Raw genomic sequence first — 24,360 nt, 5'->3', positions numbered from 1 at the left:
AGACCATCCTCTTCGCTTCTGCCTTTGCCCCTCTTCCCCCCTGCTGATCTGTTTTTTCTTTTGGCACTGTGCACCTGGCCGCCCTCTGTCCTTTGGGCCCAGGTACCTGCTCACCCTGCCACTCTCCTGCACTGCCTCCGGGCCACCCCTTCCACTGGGGTCTGTTTCTGTACCCATACAGTCCCCCACCCACTTCTCTTCTGCACTTATTCAGATATACCCGATCTGCTTAACCTAGCACTTGCTACTTGCTGGCTGCACTACTACCTTTATTTATGTATTTATTTTACTTATGTATTTATTCTGTTCTCTCCCCTGTTTCCATACTTTCTACCTCTCCCCCCTTTCATGCACTTTCCCCCTTTTCCCATGCACTTGCACGTTCTCAATGTCTCTGGGCCTAGGAAGATCATTGTTTTTATTCTCCCCTGTTCCCCTCGCTTTGCCTGGTCGCACTCTGAAGCACTTGTGTACGAGCGCAATATAAATAAAATATATCATATCACGGATTGCCGGCAGGCAGTCCCTCCTCCACACATTGTGAGAGCACTAAGGGATTGGCCTTAGTAATACTATGTGTATATTTATGGCACAATCATTCCAACAGCGCAGCGGAAAAGAGAGCATTGTGCTGAAGTTGTGCCTAAGTTAAGCCTGTCTGTGCCTGTCCAGTCCACGGGCGGCCTTAGCAGTCGGAATTCCTCTACCAAGGTAAGTTACACACGACAGACCTTAGTGGGTCTGGCACCTGTGGATATGATATTCCCCAACATTTTTTAAATATTGTTATCTGTTAGTAGAGCTAAACATATTGTAGGGAAACATGCCCTCAATGTGTCATGGCCACTGGACAAGGGTCCAAATGGACCTAGTCTTAGCGCCTCTGGCGCCAGGCTCATGAAAAAGTGTGCCTTGCACACTCTGTGCCTAAGGCACATGCTGCAGGGCCGGGCGTGGCCATAGAACATCACTGGAAGGCACGTGCAAGAGTCCCTCGGAGGGGCAAGGTGGAGCCACTAGGTGGGGCTAAAGGGAGGGGCCAAGGCCAGCCTATATAAGGCCAACCCATCCACGTGCCTTCGCTTCGCGTTAGTCTGCTTTCTGCAGTGTAACGCTTACCGCTGTCCTTACCTGTGCATCCACTTGATTCCACCTGCTCCATCTCTGAAGACATCTTACCTGATTCCAGCTACTCCACCGCTGAAGGCGCATCTTACCTGATTCCAGCTACTCCATCGCTGAAGGCGCATCTTACCTGATTCCAGCTACTCCATCGCTGAAGGCGCCTCTTACCTGAACCCAGCTACTCCACCACTGAAGGCGCACCCTACCTGCTTCCAGCCGCTACATCGCTGTGCGCGCCTCTTACCTGTATCCCATCACTATCGGAGTCGGAGCCGCCTTCTCACCTGATCCGAGCGTCCAGCTTCTCGGAGCTCCGCTTCTTTTCTTCTCCTTTGTGGTACCTTCATCCTGCAACCGCAGAGCTGCGTCGAACATCAAGACTTCGCTCTACGCCGCTGGGCTCTTCCTTCAAGGTAGAAAGAACACAACAGGTTAGAAATCATATCGATAACGAACGCTTGGCCGCGCCGTACTTGACACTAGAGTTCCATCATCCTCAGGGGAATCCCCGGATTCGCTCCACGACTCCGATCTGCATTTTCACACCTATTGGGAAGAGATAAGACATTGCAAGAATTACTCTTAATGATCAAGACAAAGACATTATAATAAACTATAAACATAACCAAAACACTTACCTTCTAAGTGGATTGGTTGCAGCTGGTCTGGATCAACCCTTCCAAGGACCAGTGAAGCAACTAGGTCCACTCTACGCACCCCTGCTATAAGAAGCAGGACGGATAGCTCAACATTACAACACAACAGGGGCAATACCAGCATCCAGAACAGTAGGCTTTGCAGCAACAGGGAGAGAGAGGCGATCCAGGGGAGCAGAGTTGAGGGAGGGCTCCAACCGTGCCCCAACGTCCCCGCAGAGACCAGGTGAGCGTAACACAATGCATGCCTGTTGAACAGACGTTCCCTGGCTGTGCATGCAATATCAGTTCATGAGCTTTTGCGAGAAAATTCTCTGGATGTTATGTGACTCACTGAGGCATCGTTAGTCGATAGATCGGCACCTACCTGTACGGAGGCACTCCCAGATGGATATAAAATACACCATCTCAATCGTGTTGCCTCCCATCCTCGTGGTGGAATTGCCATTATTTTTAAATCTAATTTTGTTTTCGGTTCCATTTCATTATCACACAATTTGAAAATGGAAGCCTTGCTTGTGCGTTTGGCAGTTGATGCCTCCTATTCCATTCTTGATTGTCTACGGACCTCCAGGTCCCTACTCTGCTTTCCTGATCTCTTTCTTAGATGTATTTGACTCTTTTCAGGCCAGTTTTTCTAACTTCGTGAAGTTGGGAGATCTTAATATTAGATGCAAGGCCCCGCTTGTCCCCACATTTGCTCTGTTTTTTTAATCTGTCACTGATCTTGGTCTTCATCAATATGTATTTGAAGCTACCCATGAAGCTAGCATTCTCAATCTCATTTTCTCTGCTCAATCCTCTATTATTGTGGCCACAGTCAGGCAGGTACTGTTGCCCCGATCATTGTTTAAAAACTTTTGAAGTGTTTTGTCCTTGTCCACCCCCTAATTCTAGCTCATGAAATGCAACAGGCGCACTGCTGATCTTTCTCATATGGCATCCTTTATTAATGAGGAGTGCCAGAACAGCATGTTGGTGGATTCATGTTTTTTATCTCAGACTTTGCAGGATGCCGCTGATATGGTGGCCCCTTCGAGGTCTACTATGCTGAAGAAACGCCCATCTGCACAATGGTTCTCAGGTGGGCTCAGAGAAGCTCGCCTGAAACTAAGGCAAGCAGAACGAAAGTGGCATCTGTCGTACAGCCATAAGGAGAAGCCAGTTTACCGACAGCTTACTGCGAATACTATGCATCGATTCGGACCGCTAACCAATCTTTCTTTACACTTAAAGTGGAATCTGAACTCAATCAATCTAAAGATCTGTTTTCGGTGGTCAAATCCTTTTCTTCTTCTACCCGCTTTACACCTACTGTGGTGCCAACTCAATCTCTTTGTGACTCACTATCTGAGTTTTTTGTAACTAAGATTATTGACATTCACAATTTTATTCGCTCTAATGTTTTGAGCTCTGCTAACAACATTCTAGTTGATTCTGTCATTTCCGCTTCCCAGTTGTGGTCTCATTTCCCTGAGTTCTCCTTGGAAGATGTATCTAGGGCAGTAAGCCAAAAGTCGGCAGCCCGCTCTGATCCTGTGTCTCTCAAAGTATTAAAGGATATCATGCCCACTATTATTCCTTTGGTTACTACAGCAGTTAACCTGTCCTGCCAATCTGGCACCATCCCTAAAAATCTTAAACGGGTGATGGTCATTTCCTGTGACATTTCTATGACAGAGAGATTGAGAGGAAGAGAAAACCATACTGGAGCAGTTCCCCTCACTTTAATGTTCCTCATTGATTGCAGCTGACAGAGCCAGGAGGTGAGACTCCACTCATTGCCCTTCTGAAGCCCTTGAACGAGTAACCGAACCAACATGATTATGTTGGACTTGGCAGTGATGTTTTCTGTCTGAACCAGGATTACCTGACCCTCGAGATGCTGGGAAAACTTTCGATCACTTTAAAGGCTGCCATCAACTTCCACCAGCTGAATGAATGGCGGGGCTCTACTCCTCTCTTTCCTCCCTGTAGACGCCTGCCTTCCAGAACTGTCTGTCAACACCTCCTTTGTGGTTGGTGTGGACAAAGGCATACCATCTAGCAGATGTAAGGTATTTAACCACCAAACAATGTCTTTTCTCAACTGACACTGCGATCATGCCTTTGCAACTATGTGACGCACAAGTCTAATGGGACATAGGATGGATTAACACTGGGTGAAGGTAAAGTCTGGTCCAGGGAAAGGTGAAAATAATGGTGGCTACCTTCCTCTGCAGCACTAGGAATTCCCTTGCATAGGCTGCCTCCTTTGTCTGCAGCTAAAACAGTACATAAGAAATGTTTCCCACCTTCCTTGGAAGGTGAGAGTATGAGAAGGAAAAAGAGAGGACTTGGCTCTTTTCAGCAGAAAGCAGAGAAGTTGAATCAATGTGCAACCAATTACCACATGGGAAAGAATAGTGTAAATCAGAATTGCATCCCATTAAACCTGCACGCCAAGCCCTTCTTCATGGAGAGTACCAATAACTGGGGTGCGACCTTAGTAAATACCCTCTTTGAATACTTGAGCATGAAAAGTAGGACAACAAATTGTAAATATTCACCTTCTACTGCAAATCTTAAATGCTTAAAGTGGTTAGTATGAATAGGTATATGAAATAGGAAAGAGTGAGGCACAGAGAGGGCGAGGGAGAGAAGCAGCAGACATGAAGAGGGAGAAAGATTAGGGAAAGTAAGATTAGAGATAAAGAGAGAGGGAGAGCGAGAGAGAAAACAACTTAGTAAGATGGACGAGGGAGGCGGGGACAAAGAGTGAAAGAAAAAGGGGGGAGAACTGAAGAAGGGATGGGGAGAAAGACTATGGAAAAGAGCGAGCAAGCGTGGGAGTGTGTTTGTGAGAGGGAGAATGCACCATCATCTTATCCTGGAATCTATCCGAATTGGAGGCCCTTAGAAAGTCTGTGAGAAAGTATGGTAGATAAAGCTATGAACTTTAAGCTATCACGGGCAGATCAGGATAGAAGTCGACACTAGGAATTTCCTAGTTCTAGTTTTTATAGTGCCCTGCTGGGGATTATGGACGCCTGGTCTAGTGTCTAGGGAGCCCACCAAAGGAGGGCAAGCTCAGGGAACCGCCTTCCCACAGTCATGCATCCATCAAGCCACTGAACTTGTAAATAAAACCTTTAAACACCAAATACAGTTTTTCGTGGTTCTGAAGCCTCCAGTGACACTACGCAAATGATGTAGCCGACAAATGGCTTGAGTACTTGCACGTTTGATTGTATTCTCACCCAATGATGTGTGTACCAGGGCATCTGTTTGCAGTATCTGGCAACATAAGAAACATGTTCACTTTCACTATGCAAAAACCAAAAATATTAATGTTTTCAGTGCTGTTTGCATGTTAGTAAAATGAAGCCTAAACTGTGCTGCATACTATTGGATGAGGCAAAAAGCAAAATATATTATTTGTAAGTAATGCAGCTCTGGTAAATTGCATTTTCTGTCTCCTAGGCATCTGACTTGCAGGTCGCCAATTATGCTTTCACATCTTTCGGCAAAGCACATGTCAAGAAGAAGAAGCTGCACCCTGATACATTTGTACAGCTTGCTCTTCAGTTGGCATACTATAAACTTTATGGCTGGTAAGATATTTATTTTTTCCCATTTGTATTTGTAATGTGCCAGATTTAACTGCTTCAAGGCCAAGAACACAGAAGAAAACAGAAGCTTACTCAACAGTATCTCAAGGAAAGGACTGCAATCTCATAACAAGATTAGCAGAATAACCAAGTTTTAATGGCCTAACGAAATGTGATTTAACACTCCTTGTACATGATGTAGGTTTCATACTCTCAATAGACTAATGACTGCACAATGTTCACTGTACATATAATGCCACAGATGGTGTGTAATGCCAGAAAAATATTAGTTTTTTTATGCTATCTTGTTGGACCTCAAATAAGGTGACTTCAGATAACTGCATGCCCTTTTGACTCTTTGAGACCTTTAAAAAAAGCACAGCAGAGTACCATTAATGGCATTACAGGAGGAGGACAAGATTGATTTAGCCTGAGTGATAATGTGAGGCAGATCAGAGATACTGTGCTATTGCTGCTGGCAAGTGGAAAGTAACAGAGGCGCTTAGATCATGTACAAACTAGAGATTTGTGATGTGTTGTCCAGTCCAGAGTTAATGTGTGTCCCTCTTGCTCATCTCAAAATATGTGATACCTTGTTTAACTATCTGAATCAATATCTCTTATTTTAGGCAAAGGTTAAAGTTGAAGACAGAACTGTGTCTGACGCCCTTTTCTACGATAACATTAATATGGATGAAATGGATTGATGCCCTCAGGCATCCTCGATCTCATTTTAACAGTGAAACAGGCAGAATTAAACACCTTTAGTTTACACATTCAAAACGTTTCAGTTTTACCATACTATGCAAACACACAATTAAACAAGCATTGGCAATGCCAACGGTTTGGGGTTTTGTGTAGGTACGGGAAAGGCACTTGCTAGGTTCTTCCGTAGTGGTATTAACTTCCATTGATGGTAGCAGGTACACAATATAATGGACACAAAGAAATACAGCCAGGAGTTAATAGCCGCTGATTATCACAAGACAGCCAGCCAGCAGTGAGCTGAAACACTAAATGCCTACTGAAAATCTTTAAATCCCACCTTTGTCAGAAGTTGGCTGATGTGGAGGAACCAGTGTTAAAAGGCAACAAGGTGATAACACTTCTGTGTACCCCAGGAAAGTGACAGCTGAAAGGGCTCCACCAAACGCAGCTGTAAGCCAAGCATTTCAAAGCGCTCATTTTAAGCCCCAGAACTATAGGAATATAGAAAGGAATATATTGCAGTGTTACAAAACTGCTGACTGGCAACATGGAGGCATTTGCTGGGGTCCCCCGAAGCCACTTTGAACTGAACGAGCTGAAAGACCCCAGCGAGACAGCAGGCTAGCAGGGAGCTGAAGCACTAAATTCCCAATTAAAATCTTTAAATCCTCCTTTGTCAGCAATTGGCTGATGTGGAGGAACCTGTGTCAAAAGGCAACAAGGTGATAGCACTTCTGTGTACCCCAGGCAAGTGACGGCCTGAAAGGCTCCATCAATCGCAGCTTCTAAGGTGAGCATTTCAAAGTGCTCATTTCAAGCCCCAGAATGAAAGGAGTATAGAAAAGAATATATTGCCATGTTACAAGACTGATGACTGGCAACATGGGGTCATTTTCTGTGGAGCCAGTGGCCCTTTTCTACTGAAAGGTCTGAAAGGCCCTGACGCTGTCCCTAGCTTCACCCTTATGTTTGCTTTACCCTTGATGCATGGTTCCATGCATCCTTGGTAAAGCAACCCAGCAGCCCCCAACCCTAAATTTAGGGGTGGGGACTGGCACATACAACACTTTCACCCACCAGTCACACAACTCCTTGCATGCACGCATACATAAAAACAAACACATCATTGACACCAACATACATGCGCACATACATACACAGTTAATTTAAATACACATATACACACATACACACATTTAATTTTAAAACAGAACACCTACCTTACCTCCATGCGCCCTTCTGAATACAAGCCTACGCAGCCACTGGAGGACCGGAATGGCCCTCCCTCCTCTCCAGCACCTAGACACGATGCCTGACAAGAAAAGAGGCATCTCCTGTCAGTCAGTGTGTTCATGTTATCTGGTCTCCGCAACGTGAACATGACAGGAGAGTCATTCAGTGTGTCTGAGCTGCCATTTGCGTGCCTGCTGCAACTTCCTCCTTGTATTAGCAGGGATTTTATGATACATTCCATTATAAAACCGCAGGCAGTAAAAAAGAAACTGCCCATGTTTGTGCAATTAATTCTTTGCGGCCATAATTGAATGGTAGAAAGCTGACTATGCATGCAACTTCTGGCACAAAGATGTATTCGCATTAAATGTTACAGACATTTTGCAGAATTAATGCTTGAGGCTGGGGCTATGCCCGTGGAATTGGGTTTAGGCCCACTCTTCTAACTAGATAGATACATCATTTAGAAGTGTATAACAGCGTATGTTTGATTTCCTGTAGCCCAGGCACTTCCTCCAGCTGGCATCCTCTGTAAGGACCACAGTAGAGCTGTACAGTTCCCAACTTAGAGCCACCTCACACTCAGTGTACAGAGTAACAAACAATGCCTACATAGGCAGCTAAGGGGAACAAAACAGCAGTTCCCGTTTCAACAAAGAATAGCTCTACTCAGGAAGCGTTGCACTACGGCTTATCTCACAGACACATATTTCAGTTAATACAAAACACCACTTCGCGCATTTTTTTCAGACTGAAACCCAAAGCTCTTGGGGCCATGACACTTCCGATCTCCGGAAACTGCACTCCCATGTCACAGTGAATGCACATGGAACTTTCTAGAAGAACCCAGATGTTCCAGTGCACCTCGCCAGCACAGTAATGAGAGGCAGCAGAGCTCACTTCTGTGCCCCGCTGTGTCTCATTTCTCAGTTTGTCGCAGAGCCAAATGGCTCTGCATACAAACAAAACTAGCAGAATGTAATGCGATCGCAGAGATCTGCCATCGTGCATAAATGGCCGCCGCCAACTAAATGTAGCATACGTGCTCACAAGGCAACGACTGCACCATCCCCAGTTAAAACAAGCGTTAAGGGCACTCTAATATCCCCAATTAGTCAATGCTTGACTTATATTTAAATAAAAACATAATTGCAATAAAACATGGTGAACGTGATTATTTAGACAATAAAAAGAAAATCACTATTCAAGATAAAAAAGCATTCAGAATAACATAAAAGTGAATAATATCAATTATCATAAGTATTGCACTTTAGCTGTTTTAAAAATGATTATACACATCAGATGCATGGTATCTTTCCCATTCAAATATTACTGCTAGTTTTGCCTTGTTTCCAGAGAGCTTCCTTAGAGAGAGTCATCCAAGGTGGCTGCCTCCATGGAAGAGCCTAAAAAATCTCAGAGTTCCGGATTGGGCAGGAATGGGTGGGATTAGACATAGGGATTACATTGGCTGGGGGCAGGGAATGGGAGGGATTACAACTGTGTATCCCTCCTCAAATGTCATCTCCATTGGAAAAGCATTACAGATCCTCATTCAAAGCCCATATTTGAAGCTTTTATGTTAATGACAATAGTTTCGGCTTTAAAGGTAGCGCTTTCAGCGTCGCCTAATAGCCCAAACTGAAAAAACAAATGGTGTACAATCCATTACATGATCGATCATAACTGACAGACACACAGTAAACGCTCTAAAATGAGAATGCATCCAAACAAATACCTGTATCCTGAGTTTTTTTTAAATATTTTGAGATGGTCTTTAATTCTCGCATTGACAGATGATATGCATCTCACCTTTTCTGCATTCATATGTGACGGCACCAGAGGATGCTCTCAGAAGTGGAATCGGACTGACTAGATACATTTATCATTTTGGGGGAAGGCTGGTGGCACTGAAGTATATTTTTAAAACTTTTCATTTTTTTAGATTGACACGCATTCAGTGTATACAAGGTAAGGCAGTGGCGTTTGTAGAAAGTCTAGTGTTTTAAGGTGGAAGCATTTAGTAGTCACTGACAATTTGGTCAGTGCTAACCGCAAGGCTAAAGCATTTCGAAGGACTAATTATTGTCTAAATACTACCCATGAGAATCACTAGGGAATGTTAGACCTCAGGTAGGAAACAAAACACAGCTGATTGGTTTAGTGGATTACAGTCCTGAGCTCAGTTGTGTTGAGTTTTATGCGTAAGTGTCTGGGATTCCAGGGATTCAAAAAATCTAATTCTTCACTGTCCTCCTATGACGGTCTGCTGCCCAAAGTTGGGTTTTTGTGGAAAAGAATCTGTGTTTTTGACGGAAAGTAACAGTGATTTGTACCATACTGCGCAGTCTCCAACCTTAAGCTCCCCAAAGCTGCACATTGCATGCACAGGATGTGGCCCACACATGCTGGGTCCGCCTTCAGGCACCACCCCCAATCCTTTTTTCCGTGCTGACAGGCATTTTCTTTTCTTTTCTTTCTTGTGCTATGGCTTGAAATTCAGACCTTTCACAAAAAAATCACAATAATACATGCAAGGTTAATTCATAAAAAGTTTTGGCAAACTTATCCTGTGACCGTGCCAGGTCAGGAAATCCCTTTCATGGCCATGCCTTGCCCAGGCAAGCTGAGTTTTTCTCAGGCTTGTGCAGGGCCATGTGTGTTTGTTCCCAGTAAGTGGGCTGGGGCTGTCTGTTCCCAATCTACATACTGTTTTTCTTCTATGTCTGGAGTGTATGGGTGAGTTTCACCAACAGCCGTCCTGATTGGACCACTGCTGGGGTGTGCGTGAGGGGCAGATCTTCCATTGGGTGAGCTGCGTTTCTGTCTCACCTGAGTTTCTGCATAAGAAGAGGAGTCCTGCAGCCATGCCACAGAGATCCTGGAGACATTCTGCAAAGAGCCAAGTATCCTGCCCATCTGTGAAGACCATGGAAGACCCATGGACCCATCCTAAGAAGGCATGGTGATCAACTTTTGCTGCAGTTCCAGTGGAGCCTTGTCTGGCTGGTGATTGCCAGAAGGCCTTCGGTGGTACTTCGACCATTGGAGTGGTGGGACCAACCGTTCCTGATGTCTGATCAGTGCCCAGTCATCTGGAGTCTTTGGAAGCATTCCTGGAAGCATTCTTTGGACTGATCAACTCCAGTTTGGGCTATCGCGGTAGAGGTGTCTGTTAGGGAGGTCTATCCGTTTTTTGCTTAATCCCCTCTCCTAGTTAGACACCTAGCACTTTTTGCTGGACATCTGGACCTTTTTCTTGTTCTCCTGAATGAGGGGAGCCCTTTCCCCCTTATTCATTCTTTTTTGGTGTAATCATAGGATCCCTGTTCTGAATGTGTTTTTTTTTTAAAACAATTTTATTAGTTTTTAAAACAAACAATCAACATTCAATAATAAATCCAGCAGTACTTATCATAATACTATAACATCATGTACATATCGTTCAGTATCTACTGATTACCCATTAACCTCCCCCAACTCGAGCTTACTCCACTTCCCATTCTGCTTCTCTCTCCTACGGGGGAACCTCCCCTTCTGTATTCTCAGAAGTTTCATGATCGCTTAAGCAGTCCTTGGTGGACCCAGACAGTGTAGCCACTAAGTGTTTCCAAGCCGCAAGGGTTTCCGCTTCATCCTCCCCTCCCCTACTGGCGGCTTCATTCCATACTGCCGTTTCGGCTTCGGTTCATTTCTGGAGGTCGCTTCACCAAACTTCTACCTTTGGTCTGTTGCATGCTTTCCACCCCATGGCAATTCTGTGCTTTGCAAGTATATATGCCAAGTCCTTAAGTTAACTAACATGTTTCAGTTGCCGCGGTCTAGAGAACCCCCCATACCATGCATGCCCACACTGATTCAATGTTTAGATTGATCCCTTCCTCATTTCGTCAGTGGGCTACTTCTCCCCAGAACTTCCCAATTTCTGGACATGCCCAAAACATGTGTATCATCCCTGTGTTTTCTACCCCGCATTTGGGGCATGTTTGTCATCCAGCATTCTTAAATGGGCTATTCTCTGGGGAGTCATGTATGCCCTGTAGGTTACATATAGCTGTATTTGTTGTAGCCTCGCGTTTCTGGCCCTTTTCTATGATACCCTTGAGCCCGCTCCCATAACCTGTTACTCATAAGTTCCCCGGCTTCCTCTTCCCAGTCTTGCCTTAATTGGGCCACTTCCCTTCCCACCCTGGACATCAGCAGCTCATAGATTCGAGAAACCTCATGCCCTCCCTCTGCTATATCATACATCGTTTCTATGGCCGTGTCAGTTTGATCTTCCAGCATTATTTCAGACCATGTCTCTCTGATCCGCCGTACCATTCTAGTATAAGTAATATAATGTCCTACGTGTAAACCCGTTTCTTCTGCCAGCACCCTGAATTCCTTTATTTCCCCTTCCTGCCATATGTCTCCCACTGTTGCTATCCCCACAGGTTCCCAGTTTCTGCGAAACGTCTTCCTCAGTTGCACATCTCCTCCGGTCAATGTTACTAGCGGCACTTGTGGGGAACATGGGGTTGGGTTCCTCATGACCTGGCAGGCCTTGCGCCATATCTTCCATCCCAGTTCCAACATCCCCGGGCATCCTTTTAGCTCAGGTTTGGGCAGACATATCAATTCTTTCAGAAAAAACGGTGCACACTCTGATTTCAACAGTCTGGACTCTGATCTCGAGTCTTCCGTTAACCATTTGGCCACGTACTGCAGTTGACTGGCCAAGTAATAGATCTCAAAATTAGGCAGTTTTATACCACCTTTATCATACGTGTTCTGTAACTTCCATAGGGATATTCTTTTTCTAGCTCCATGCCAAATGAAGCATATGCTCTGGAGTTTGACAAAGAAATGCTTTGGTATCATATATGGTAAGTTACCAAAAAAATGTAGTAGCCTGGCAATACGACCATCTTCAACAGCGCCCCCCTCCCTATCATGGCCAAGGGGAGCTTAGTCCAGAACCTCATGCTATTTTCAATGTTTGCTACCGTTTGTTTATAGTTTATATTCTCAGTGTTATGTTTATATTCTGCTTCAACCATGTGATAAATGTCAATCCCCAGGTATCTGAACGTGCTGGTCTCCCAAGGTATTTGTAAGACTGGCAGTTGTTCCCACGGGACCCCTATGTACCTCCCCATAGGGAATATACACGATTTCTTGGGATAAACTGCAATACTAGAGAGCAACGCAAATCGCTCCATTGCTACCTCAAGTATAGTAACATGTCATCTGCATATAATGAAATTAGGTGTGGTCCCCCTTTTGTATAGATCCCGACTTCCTCGTATTGTTGTCTCAGGTATATCGCCAGGGGTTCCAATACTAGGATATACAGCATCAGGGAGCAAGGGCATCCCTGTCTGGTGCCCCTACTGAGTTGCCACCTCTCCGAGATAATCGCTGGCGTCTTGACTCTGGCTAGCGGTGAACTGTACAGTAATTTCACCCACTTAAGGTACCTGGGTCCCATCCCATATTCTCTTAGTGCTGCCATCAACCAAGGCCATTTGACAGAGTCAAAGGCTTTCACTGCATCTAGTGATATAATTGCCATCTCGCTCGAGTCTCCTTCTGTGTGCTCTATGACCCGGTGGAGTCGTCTGAGGTTGTCTGATATGCTTCTGCAAGAGACATATCTGGACTGATCAGGGTGTATTAATCTGCTTATGACCTGTCTCATTCTATTTGCCAACACAGCCGTGAGTATCTTGCTGTACTGGTTCAGCATCGACAACGGTCTGTACAACCCGCAGTCCGTGCTTGGCTTATTAGGTTTGGTGAGTGGGATGATGATCGCCTCTCTCAGCGATTCTGACAATATCTCTATTTCAAATGCTTCATTTAGCATTGCCAGCTGCGAGGGGAGCACTTCTTTCCTATACATTTTGTAGAACTCACTGGGGAGTCCATCTGCTCCCGGAGTCTTGCTGGTGGGTAGTTGCTCAACCACTGCTTCTAGTTCTTCCAATGTAATTGGGGCATCTAGGTCCTCTCGCTCTTCAGCACTTAATTTTGGCAAGTCAATATCCTCTAGTGATTCCATTATCTCGCTACCTTCACCCCCTCCTACGTCCCCGTACAGTTGTTTATAGAATTCAAGGAACTCTCCGTTCACGCCCTCTTGGATATCCATTATTTGTACACTCTCCCCCATTATTGCTCTGATCGTTGGTCTGGGGGACTCACTTTTATACAACCATGCCAGCAATCTCCCCGGCTTGTCTCCCCCAGCGTGTTGTCTCTCTATGTATTTCTTAAAGTTTAAATTGCACAATCTCACCCAGTGCCCTGCACATCCCTGCTGCAATTGGTTTATGGTTTCAGCATCCTCCTGGGAGTTACCTCCTTTGCCCAAAACTGTCTCTAGTTTCGCCTTTGCCTTATGCAGTTCCCGTAGTATGACTCCCTGCAGCCTTTGGATTTGGCTATGGCCGAACCTCTCGTCGCCACCTTAAATGCTTCCCATAGAGTGCCGGCCGATTCCACACTCCCAGTGTTGTTTTCAAAGTATTCTATAATTTCTTCTCTCAGATCCTCCCTGGACACTGTATCTTTCAGTGTTTCAGCCCTGAGTCGCCACGTTGGGATCCTAGCCCTTGGAGGCAGATATTGCCATGTTAAGACCAATAGCGAGTGGTCCGAGAGGACCCTCGCTTTGTATTCTGATCGCAATATTTCCACCATCATCTCCTGTGAGGGAACATATAATCTAACCATGTATACAAGTCCTGTGGGGCTGTGTAGTGCGAGTAATGTCTATCGTGTGGGTGGTGTAACCTGGTACCCAAGGGGACGCCACCCAGCCAGTTGGTCGTTGGTGCCCTTCCCAATGATTCCCTGGTGTGTTCTGAGTGTCGATGGGATTCCGCCTGGAAATGAAGACTATATTAGGACGGGGCGACCAAGGTAAGTTTTCCCCCACCCCCCTTTTGTTTCCAGCCCCTCCAGGTTCTTTTCTCACCTGGTTGTCGGAATCGGTGGACTATCCGTCCTGCTCTCTGGGCAGGGGCGCGTTGTCTTTTGTGGGCGCGGGCGGTCCAGTTCCTTCACTGACTGCTGTCCTTGTAGTGTCTTTCAGGTAGCTCTTATTGCGATTGATGGCGTCGTAATTCTTGCATGCCTTTTCTCTGTTCTAAATTACTCTTTTTTTATCTCCCTAGGAGCGCGGAGTGTCCGCTTGGAGAACTGGATATGCTTGTTCTCACCGGGAGATGATGGCGCGCTATAGCGCTATGATGCGGTAAGGAGGCGCTTTGCGTAGCGCAGTGATGTCTTGTCCTCACTGACCTGCGCTTTTCTCTTTTCGTAGGTCGCGGTGAGTTCCCAGCGCAGATGGAGTTCCGGAGCTATGCCGGCCGAAAAGCAACCAACCAGGTAAGTCTTTAAGCGCTTTGTGGTTGTAATGTCTCCACTACCTCCTTTAATGATGTCTTCCTCCTTTTCTCAGGTCCTTCGATCTGGGCGGTGAACCCCAAGAGCTGCTCAGGAGCTGCGAGCAGTGAGGGATGACGAATGCAGGTAAGATTCTGCTGCTAACGATTTTGTTGGTTTTTCTGCAGGTCCGGAATTCACCAGGCTCGTCGGAAAGCTGGACACGGTGAGCGTCACGTTGCTAGAAGCAAAGTAACGCGAAGCGTGTTGTCTTGTTCGGGTGTGGTTTAAATAGCCACTGTAAAGTAGTCCAGGTAAAGTAGTCCCTAGGCTACCACACCCAAAACACTAGACTGCATAGCTTGGTTCTAGGAATCAAGCTATGTGGATGCCTCCATGTTGGCTGAAAGCCTAAATAAAGTAGTTCCTCAAGCAGATGTCTTTCCTTACTGATGAGCCTGGCGCCAAAGGGCCTGAGAAGTGGATGCCAGGCCTTATTAGTGATCCGAGCCCTGATTCCACGTGACCAATGGGCTTGCCATTGGGGATCAGGGCTGAGGGTCGTGACATAACCTCCACATATCCTCTTGCCGGAGGTCTCCCAACAGGGTCTTTAGGGTTCTGGCAGTGGGGGTGGGTTTGTCTGATTTCCTGTCTGACCCATCTACTCTTCGGTCTAACGTGCAGTTAAAGTCGCATCCCCATAGAACTGACCGCCTAACTCCCAGGAACGGACTCATTTTACTATATAGGGTCTTGAAGTAAGCCACTGTGTCCTGATTCGGGGCATATGTATTGATAATACATAGTTCTCTATTTTCTATCAATCCCCTTATTGCCACCATCCTCCCGTCCGCCTCCACTGTGGTCTGTAGCAACTGGAAAGGGGACATGTGGTGCTACCCAAGTGATCACCCCTCTGGCATAAGCCGAGTACGTTGCACCTATGTTGGTCCCCTTCCATTTCCTCTGTATCACCTCTTGTTTCTCTTTCGTGAGATGTGTTTCCTGTATTAGGGCTATATCTATTTTCTATAAGTACATCATAATCTTGTTCCTCTTCAAGTAACTGTTGAGCCCCCTGACACTCCAGGTTAATATCCTAAGGTCTGCCATATTTCGACCATACCCAGTCCCCTCCTCTGTCCCTCCCTATAATCCGCTTTAAGCACAGGCGCGCATGTGTGTAAGCTTGTTCCCTAACAAATGACACTGGAAGTCCCCCAACACCCCTCCCTCCCCCCACCCTTCGCATCCCCAACTGAACTTCCGCTACCACTGTCCTCCCTCCACCCCCCCGTCCCTCCCAACTTTCCCCCTGCCCCTCCCAACTTTCCCCCTGCCCTACCCGTCCCCAACTGTTGCCCAGCTCCTCCCTGGATCTCAGGCTACCCGCATCTAGTCCTTTCCTGGCCTCCGCCGATACTTGGAACACAGCAGGGGGATACCTTCCTATAAGTATCCCAACTAATCTCACTATTGGGGTAGGAATTCGATGCCTCCGTATCTCCTGCATTCATGCCACAATATGCCACGCCTTCCTACCTCCACACCCTCCAACATAATGTCTCTCTCCTCAGTTATAATATGCTATAATCCAGTCCCAAAGTCACACAGCACCTCGTCACCAGGACCAACGCTTCATTCGTTCGTCTCGCTCTCCGTTTGGCCTTCAGCTCCTGTCGGGCAGTTTGGTGCATCCAGCCACGCCGTGGCCCTGTTCTGTATGTGTTATGTTATTTTATGGAGTCTTGCTTTCCTCAATAACTTTTAAAGGCATCTGTGTTTCACTTTTGCAGCACACAGCACGCTATGTGCAGTGTTGCAAGGAGCCCTTTGGGCTATCCTTTTTATATTCTTTTATTTTCCTTACAGAACTACTGTTCTTAAGGATAGGGGTATACTTTTTATTCTTCCTAGCTTTTACTTTTCAGAGATCCGCACGCAGCACCTATGTGGTGTACTGAGGGGATACCTAGTACCCCCCTTCTCGATGCTCCTGTACCTTTTGAGTTCTAGTAACAACCCTATAGTTATGCCTGGTGGCAGTGGACGTGTTCTACTGACTTTTGTGCAATGTTCCACCGCAGGCTGTATTCACAACTGCAGCTATGCACAAGATGGTCACCTATGTTCCAGCATGGTGGCTCCTTACTATTTTCACCATTTCTCGTGTGTTTGTTCTTTCTTGGCCCTTGTTCTGCAATCCTGGGAGGGGAGGTCTTGCTGTGAGTTTTGCCTTCGGTTGGAACTTTTTGTGTAGCCCGCCAAGGCTCCAGTGTGTACGCGAGGGCAAGAAGCATGGGAGGATTCAGAAACTCTGCTCTCGTTTGTTTGCTGATGTGCTTGAAAGAACCATTCCTACTGGGGGGCTGTAGGCAAGGGGCACCCGCCCCTTGCTGTAAGCTGCAGAGAGAGTTTGCAGAGGATGAATGGGAAATCCTGATAAAAGGTGAGGTTCCTGAGGCAGAAGGCAAGTCAACTACTTGCGCAAAACAAACGAGGTGATGGCTGGAAGGTTTGGAATTAATCATAACCTCTGGCATTGCTCTGGGCAACACTCCAGACCATTGTTCTTCACCTGCCAAGCCATTACAAAAGGGGAAAGACTATATGAAAATCAGGCATCGTCCCACCCCAAAAGGGGCAGGCCTGCACGAGCTGCTTGGTCACATCCCTTCTTCACGAGTCCACAAGCATCCCCTAACATGTTTCGGCCTTGTTGGGCCTCGTCACTGAAGAGTAGCTTGGGTCTCTCGGCCCAGCAGGCTCGGGACCCACGTCTGGGCATACCTGTCCCACTCGGGGTGACTTACGCAAAACAAAAGAGGTGATGGCTGGAAGGTTTGGCATTAATCCTAACCTCTGGCATTGCTCTGGGCAACCCTCCAGACCATCGTTCTTCACCTGCCATGTCATAAAAGGGGAGAGACCATATGCAAATCAGGCTTGGTTCCACTCCTCACTGAAGCCCCGTACAGTGGGACACTGTGGACACTGAGGACTCAGCCAAGGTTCCAGTTAGCCAAGAAATGCCCGGGGAACAGCATAGTAAAATGCCCCTGGCCTTTGAAAGACCCTGTTCAACACTGCCGACAATGGTACCTCAGCAGCCACTATGACTGCAATGACTGCAACAATGCCCACCATATCCCCTGATGATTTTACTTTTAGACAGTCTCCGCTAGTCAACTTTGACATTATTGGCACCTCTGATACCCTTGAGCTCGTAGCAACTAGTCTGGGGGGAGGCCCAATTACACCAACGGTAGACAGCAGGGACAAAAGTACCCCGACTTGAAGGCAAGCCAACAAACCCCATGGGAAGGTGGGTGGACGATGGCTTCTGCAAAATGACTAACAGGAGCACTGCGAACGTGCCAAAGTTGGTTGAACTAATAGGGGCCAATGGTGACATTCACTTCGCCCACTTCGCCTGACTAAACCGAAGAGACAAGGACATCCCCGACCCGAGAGTAATTCCCACGGCACCTGGACGGGTGACACCGGTTAGGCTGGAACACAGGAGGCACGCACGGAGACTGAGTCAACTACCCCAGACAATCCCACCAACACTTTCGCCCGCCCCTTAATTACCGCCAGGTACCACAGTGGTGTGGAATTATCGAGATATTGGCAATCACCCCAACTACCTCAGAGGTTGTCATTGGCAGGTGCACTGGCCACAGGAGTATGAAAGGAGATAAGGGGAGCTATGAGAGAGCATGTGAGAGGGGGGGCCAGAGGAGTAAGGAACCTGTATGCCAGTTGGACCCAGATCAGGACAGAGCCGCATATGGGGAGACTACGCAGCCCGAGTGCATCAATTCAGGATAGAGACGCAAACTAACCAACCCTACTAACAATTTCCCTTTCTGCATACACCTCTCAAACGCCAAACCAAACACAACCAAAACCTACAGCACAACAAACTGCACAAACTTCACTACATCGCAACAACAAAACAAAAACACACATAGCCTTGCACAACAGTACACGACGACTGCCGGCCCCAAACACCCCAGGCCCAGCCAACGGACCCCCTGGGCTGAGGCCGTCAACAGCACATCACTGCTCTCTTGCACTTTTCTTGCTTCCTCCCACTAACTCAACCTCCCCTCCTCTTTCAGAGCCGCCAGAGCGCCAGGGGACCATTCCGGTGGTGAAAGTGCGTGGTACAAATGTCCTTTAACATTAACACTTCAACTCTGGGACCACGCATGGAAATGCAATTTTGTTTTGTCCTAACTGGTGTCTATCAAAAGCCTACTACCTTTGTTGCTGGAAGAATATGGGAAAGGAGGGACTAAGAGGGAGGCACAAAACACCCTGTAGTGTAAAAGGGGAGGTCCCAAACGGTTTTCTGACGGTACCGGTTAATTTTGTTACCTCGTTCAATAAAGTCGACCACGACCCTGCTAGGCTGGGGTGCTAGCAGCAGTAAAGAGAAAGTGACCTGTTTCACACAGTGCCCCAGGCCCCTATAGCCTTAAGGGGACATGATCACACCCCAAGCACGCAGAAGGCCATCCACACTCACCCCCACAGATTTTTACTTGGAGGGTAGAAAGGGGCCTTGGGCCTAATGCCACCATGGAAAATCTAACCAGTGGAGTTGACCATGCACCGTCGAATAACAATGTCAACTCCTGTAAGCTGATCGCTTCCTGGAGGGTCAGTCTATCTACACAGGTTCCCCAACTGCCCCAAAATTATCACAAACCCAGGGAGGCCCTTGAAAACAAGTGCATTCACTGGATCACTGGATGCTTGCTGTGCAGCGTTGCCTATTTGTAACACAGGAATAGATCCTAAGGTGTACCCTGTTGTCCTACCAGCGGGAAAGTGCCCATAACTATGTCCAAATCGACTTCAGGGAGCCAAGCTTGGGAAAACGTATAATGGGCTTTGTCAGGAGATTTCACCCCACCCCCCCCCCCCCCCAGCCAACACAGCAATTGAAGTTAGAGCCCACCCTAGGGGATACATGGATGCCCACTCTGAAAACCGCCTGCTCTGGCCTGTGCTTACTGGCGCAAACACAGTCGAAGTGGGAAAAATGACATTGAGCAATCCCTCTTGAGTTAAACCGGTGAGGCTAGCGATGAAATAGCTGGCGTGTTACACATGGGAGAAGGAGTCATTGGTGGTAGTGTGCCCCACTGGGGATACAAGAAGGCCACGGGGCATCACATTTGATTTGGACACAAGGGTGGAATGTTTCATTTGTTATTGCTATCATTATTGTTACTGATTTATATGTGTCATGATGTACCTTTATGGCCCTATGACTGAAATAAAGTTATTGATTAATTGATAAGATATTTAGATTACTTACCCTTTGAACTCATTGTGGACCCCTTACCACGCTAACCCACTCCTGAGACTTAGCCTTGACCACTCTCCATGCTACCTTTTTGGTTTGGCTCCAGCTCCCAGAGTTGTCCCTTTTCACTATAACTGGGTTGGCCTTCTAAACTCTGTCCAACAGGCCGGAGTTTGGAAATCCATTCTAACAAATTGTTGCACAGTGGTGATGATAGTTTTGGGCCCCCAGTGTTGTCCACTGGTGTAGTATCTGGATTGTAAATACACAGAACACTGCAATTTGACTTGTCTGGTAGTATGATAGTCACCTACTGTAATGGATAACATGTAGACAGTCACTATGGCCACTTTGAGCCCTTACAAAGTTGATTAGTTGAAAATGTGATGTGTTGACAGAGGCTTGACCGTCTCTGGTAACAAGGCTGAACTAATGAATATAATTTTGCAGCATGAGAAGAATAGGAGTGTGCCTCTTCTAGGGAATAGTAATAGTAGTGATTTTGCATTGACCACCATTGCCACTATAGAAAGGGGAGAGGAGGAGGATGGTTCCACTGATGTGTCTCTTACAAATGCTGAGGCTGACGTATTGTGAGAGCTGAAGAAGGAGAAGCTTAAACTCAGGCAGAAGGAGCTTTTGAATGATATGGCCAGATTGGAATTTGATAGGGTTGAAAGGCAAAAGGAGAGGGATCACCAGCTGGAGCTTGCCAGGCTGCAGGCACCACAAGGTAACTTGAGGGCATCTGGTGATGGTTCTAGGTCCTCTTCTCATCCTATATTCCCCAGAGATCTGCTTTGTGTATGATAATAAGAATGATATGATGGATTGGTTTGTAACCTTTTAGTATGCTTGTGAGGGGCAAGAGGTGGGTGATGCTGAAAAGAGTGCATGATTTCTCAGCAGACTACTCCATTCTGCCTGTACCGTCATTCTGGAAATGTCAAAAGCTGACAAAAAAGACTTTGCAAAATTGTAGCAAGCTGGGGAATCAGAGAAAATAAGGAGAGGGAGAATGTTACTTGGGTGTCTTATGTGACAGACTGGGTGGCTGGGTTGTGGGTTACAAGGTAACCACATTTGGGGGCATGGTCCATTTGGTCATGCTTGTACACATTTTTGCTTCCTTTTCCCCTGTGCATAAGGAGCATTTGGCAGATTCTAAGGAGTTAGATCCAAAGAAACTGGCCATTGTAGCTGACCTGTCGGTGTCCCATAGAGTGTCCCATAAGGACAAACCTGCTTCTAGTAAGCAGGAAGAGGGGAAGAAGCCGAAGAAGAAGAGGGTGGGGGATCTGACAAAACTTCATCCCAGAAGGCCCACAAAATGTTTAAGGGGAAGCCCCACGATTCAAGAAAGATTAGTGGGACTGACAATCCCAAGCATGAGAGTGGTTACTCGAAGCCTCCCTGTGTGTCACGTTTCAGTGGATCTTCGTTCACTTGCAGGACCAGTGACCATGTGAAGGGTGACCCGAAATGTAAGGGTAAGACCTTGGGGGTCCACTCTGTAAGTCTGGTCTCCTCTGAGGGTGTGGAAGATATTCCTAAAGGGGTCTCCTTCTCTTTGGATTCCTTCCCCACAGGTGAAGAATCTGAAGTAGTGTTAGTTTCCCTTGAACCTCGAAATGCTGGAGCTTCTGCTCCCGTACCTGTTCTGTCCCAAAGTTACTTTTTCTCTAAGGATAGTGTTCAGGTAGTAGGTGTAAGTACCTCTACTGTTAGGAACACTGGGCCCAGTCATACTGAAGTAGCTTCCCTTGTGGTAATCCTACAGGCTCCTGACAGAGATGCTGTGGGGCTTACTCAGTTGGCTGAGAGGCCCTCTCTCAACCTCCCAGAATTGCCTGTCATAGAGCTGTGAGTATTGAGATGGCCAGGGCATCTGCCATTGTTAGGAGAGTAGTTCATAGAAGAGTCCTGTGTGAGATCAGTTTTTAAGACTTAGGTCCTTGGAGACACTCTCGACGCCCTTCAAGCGCTAGGTCTCAGGATCAAGCTGCTTTAGCCAAGTCTAAGGGGAAGCCTAAGCCAAAGGGGAAACCCAAGGCTGGGGGAGTCAGAAAAAGAGGCAGAGGGAAGGAACATATTCCCCCTGCCATACCTTCAACTTTGCCTCAGGATCAGTAGCTGAAGATTAAATACCTCCCCTTCTTCCTCTTGCTGCAACAATCCAGGGGGTGGGGCCACACACCGGCACCAGCACTCCAGCCCTGCTTCCAGCAATGGGGAGTGGGTCAGCCAAAGAACGCAGCGCCCTTTCCCACAGCGGCTTTTGCCACAAGGGTCAGTAGCTTAAAATTACCTCCCCTTCCTCTTCATCTTGCTGCAATTATCCAGGGGGGTGGGCCACAAACCAACACCAGCTCTACTTCCAGCAATGGGGGTTAGGGGGACAGCCAAAGACCGCAGCACCCTTTCCCACAGCAAGTCTTGCCAACAAGGGTCAGGAGCTGAAGGTTACCTCTCCTCCCTCTTCCTCTTGCTACAATGATCCAGGGGGGTGGGGCTACACACCAACACCAGCTCTGCATCCAGCAGTTGGGGTGCAGCCAGTGACGGCTGACCCCTTTCCCACAACGGGTTTAGCCACAAGGGTCAGTAGCTGAAGATTAAATACCTCCCCTTCCCCTACCTGCAATGAACCAGGGAGTTGGGGCCACACACCAGCACACTAGCTCTACTTCCAGCAACGGGGTGAGCAAAGACAGCAGCACCCTTTCCCACAGCGGGCTTCGCCACTAGGGTCAGTAGCTGAAGATGAAATACCTTCCTCTTCCTCTTTTTGCAACGATCCAGGGGGTTGTGGCCACACACCAGCACTGCTTCCAGCAATTGTGGCGTGGGGATGGGGACAGCCAAAGACAACAGCGCCCTTTCACGCAGCAGGCTTCAACACAAGGGTCAGTAGCTGAAGATTAAATACTTCCCCTTCCACTTCCTCTTGCTGCAACGATCCAGGGGTGTGTGGCCACACACCAGCACATCAGCTCTGTCTCCAGCAATTGGGGGGGGGCAGCCAAAGGCAGCAGCGCCATTTCCCACAGTAAGCTTCTTCACCACAAGGGTCAGTAGCTGAGCATTAAATACCTTCCCTTCCTCTTTCTCTTGCTGCAACGATCCAGAGGGTTGTGGCCACACACCAGCTCTGCTTCCAGCAATTGGGGGGAGGTGGTGCAGCCAAGGACAGCAGCAGCACCCTTTCCCATAGCGGGCTTCACCACAAGGGTCAGTAGCTGAACATTAAATACCTTCCCTTCATCTTTCTCCTGCTGCAACAATCCAGGGGGTTGTGGCCACACACCAGCACGCCAGCTCTGCTTCCAGCAATGAGGTGGGACGACAGCCAATGATGTCAGCGCCCTTTCCCATAGCTGGTGTCGCCACACGGGTCAGTAGCTGAAGATTAAATACCTCCCCTTCCTCTTGCTGCAAGGAACCAGGTGGGTGGGCCCACACACCAGCACACCAGCTCTGCTTTCACCAATGAGGGGGGGGGGGCTGCCAAAGACAGCAGCACCCTTTCCCACACAAAGCTGGCTTTGCCACAAGGGTCAGTAGCTTAAGATGAAACACCTCCTCTTCCTCTTGTTGCAACGATCAGCGGGTGGGGCCACACACCAGCACCAGCACACCAGTTCTGCTTCTAGCAGTAGGGAGGGCAGCCAAAAGCAGCAGCACCCTTTCCCACAGTGGGCTTTGCCACAAGGGTCAGTAGCTGCAGATTAAATACCTCCCTTCCTCTTCCTCTTGCTGCTACTTTCCAGGGGGTGGGGTGCACCCCAGCACACTAGCTATACTTCCGGCATGGGGGGAGGTAGCCAAGGACAGTAGCGCCCATTCCAGTACAGGGCTGGCTCCACCACAAGGGTCAGTAGCTGAATATTAACTACATCCTCTTCCTCTAGCTGCAACGATCCGGGGGGTGGAAGGCCAGCACACCAACTATTCTTCCATGAATGGGGGGGAACCCAAAGACAGCAGAGCCCTTTCCCACTGCGGGCTTCGCCACAGGGATCAGTAGCTGAAGATTAAATACCTTCCCTTCTTCTTGCCGCAATGATCCAGGGGGTTTTGGTCACACACCAGCACACCAGCACTGCTTCCAGCAATTGGGTGAGGGGGACAGCGAAAGACAGCAGCACCCTTTCCCACAGCGGCCTTCCCCACAAGTGTCAGTAGCTGAAGATTAAATCCCTCCTCTTCCTCTTTCTGCAATGATTCAGGGGTGTGTGGCCACACACTAGAACACCAGCCCTGCTTCCAGCAATTGTGGGGGGGGGCAGCAAAAGATAGCAGCACCCTTTCCCACAGCGGGCTTCACCACCAGGGTCTGTAGCTGAAG

At 47.6% G+C, this 24,360-nt stretch overlaps 1 protein-coding gene across 4 annotated transcripts in view; it reads left to right on the top strand.

The window, feature by feature from the left end:
• Positions 1 to 24,360, top strand: part of CROT (carnitine O-octanoyltransferase) — an 898,406-nt gene that overhangs the window by 688,274 nt on the left and 185,772 nt on the right. For all 4 annotated transcript variants that reach the window (XM_069648391.1, XM_069648390.1, XM_069648392.1 and 1 more), the window contains one exon: positions 5,244 to 5,374. In XM_069648391.1, the coding sequence (XP_069504492.1) occupies positions 5,244 to 5,374 (131 nt within the window). The remainder of the gene's footprint in view (positions 1 to 5,243; positions 5,375 to 24,360) is intronic.

Source organism: Ambystoma mexicanum, chromosome 2q (assembly GCF_040938575.1).
Source record: "Ambystoma mexicanum isolate Mex_15411 chromosome 2q, UKY_AmexF1_1, whole genome shotgun sequence".
Lineage (NCBI taxonomy): Eukaryota > Metazoa > Chordata > Amphibia > Caudata > Ambystomatidae > Ambystoma > Ambystoma mexicanum.
The sequence above is the reverse complement of the archived record's forward strand: the minus strand, read 5'-3'. Positions and strand labels throughout refer to the sequence as shown.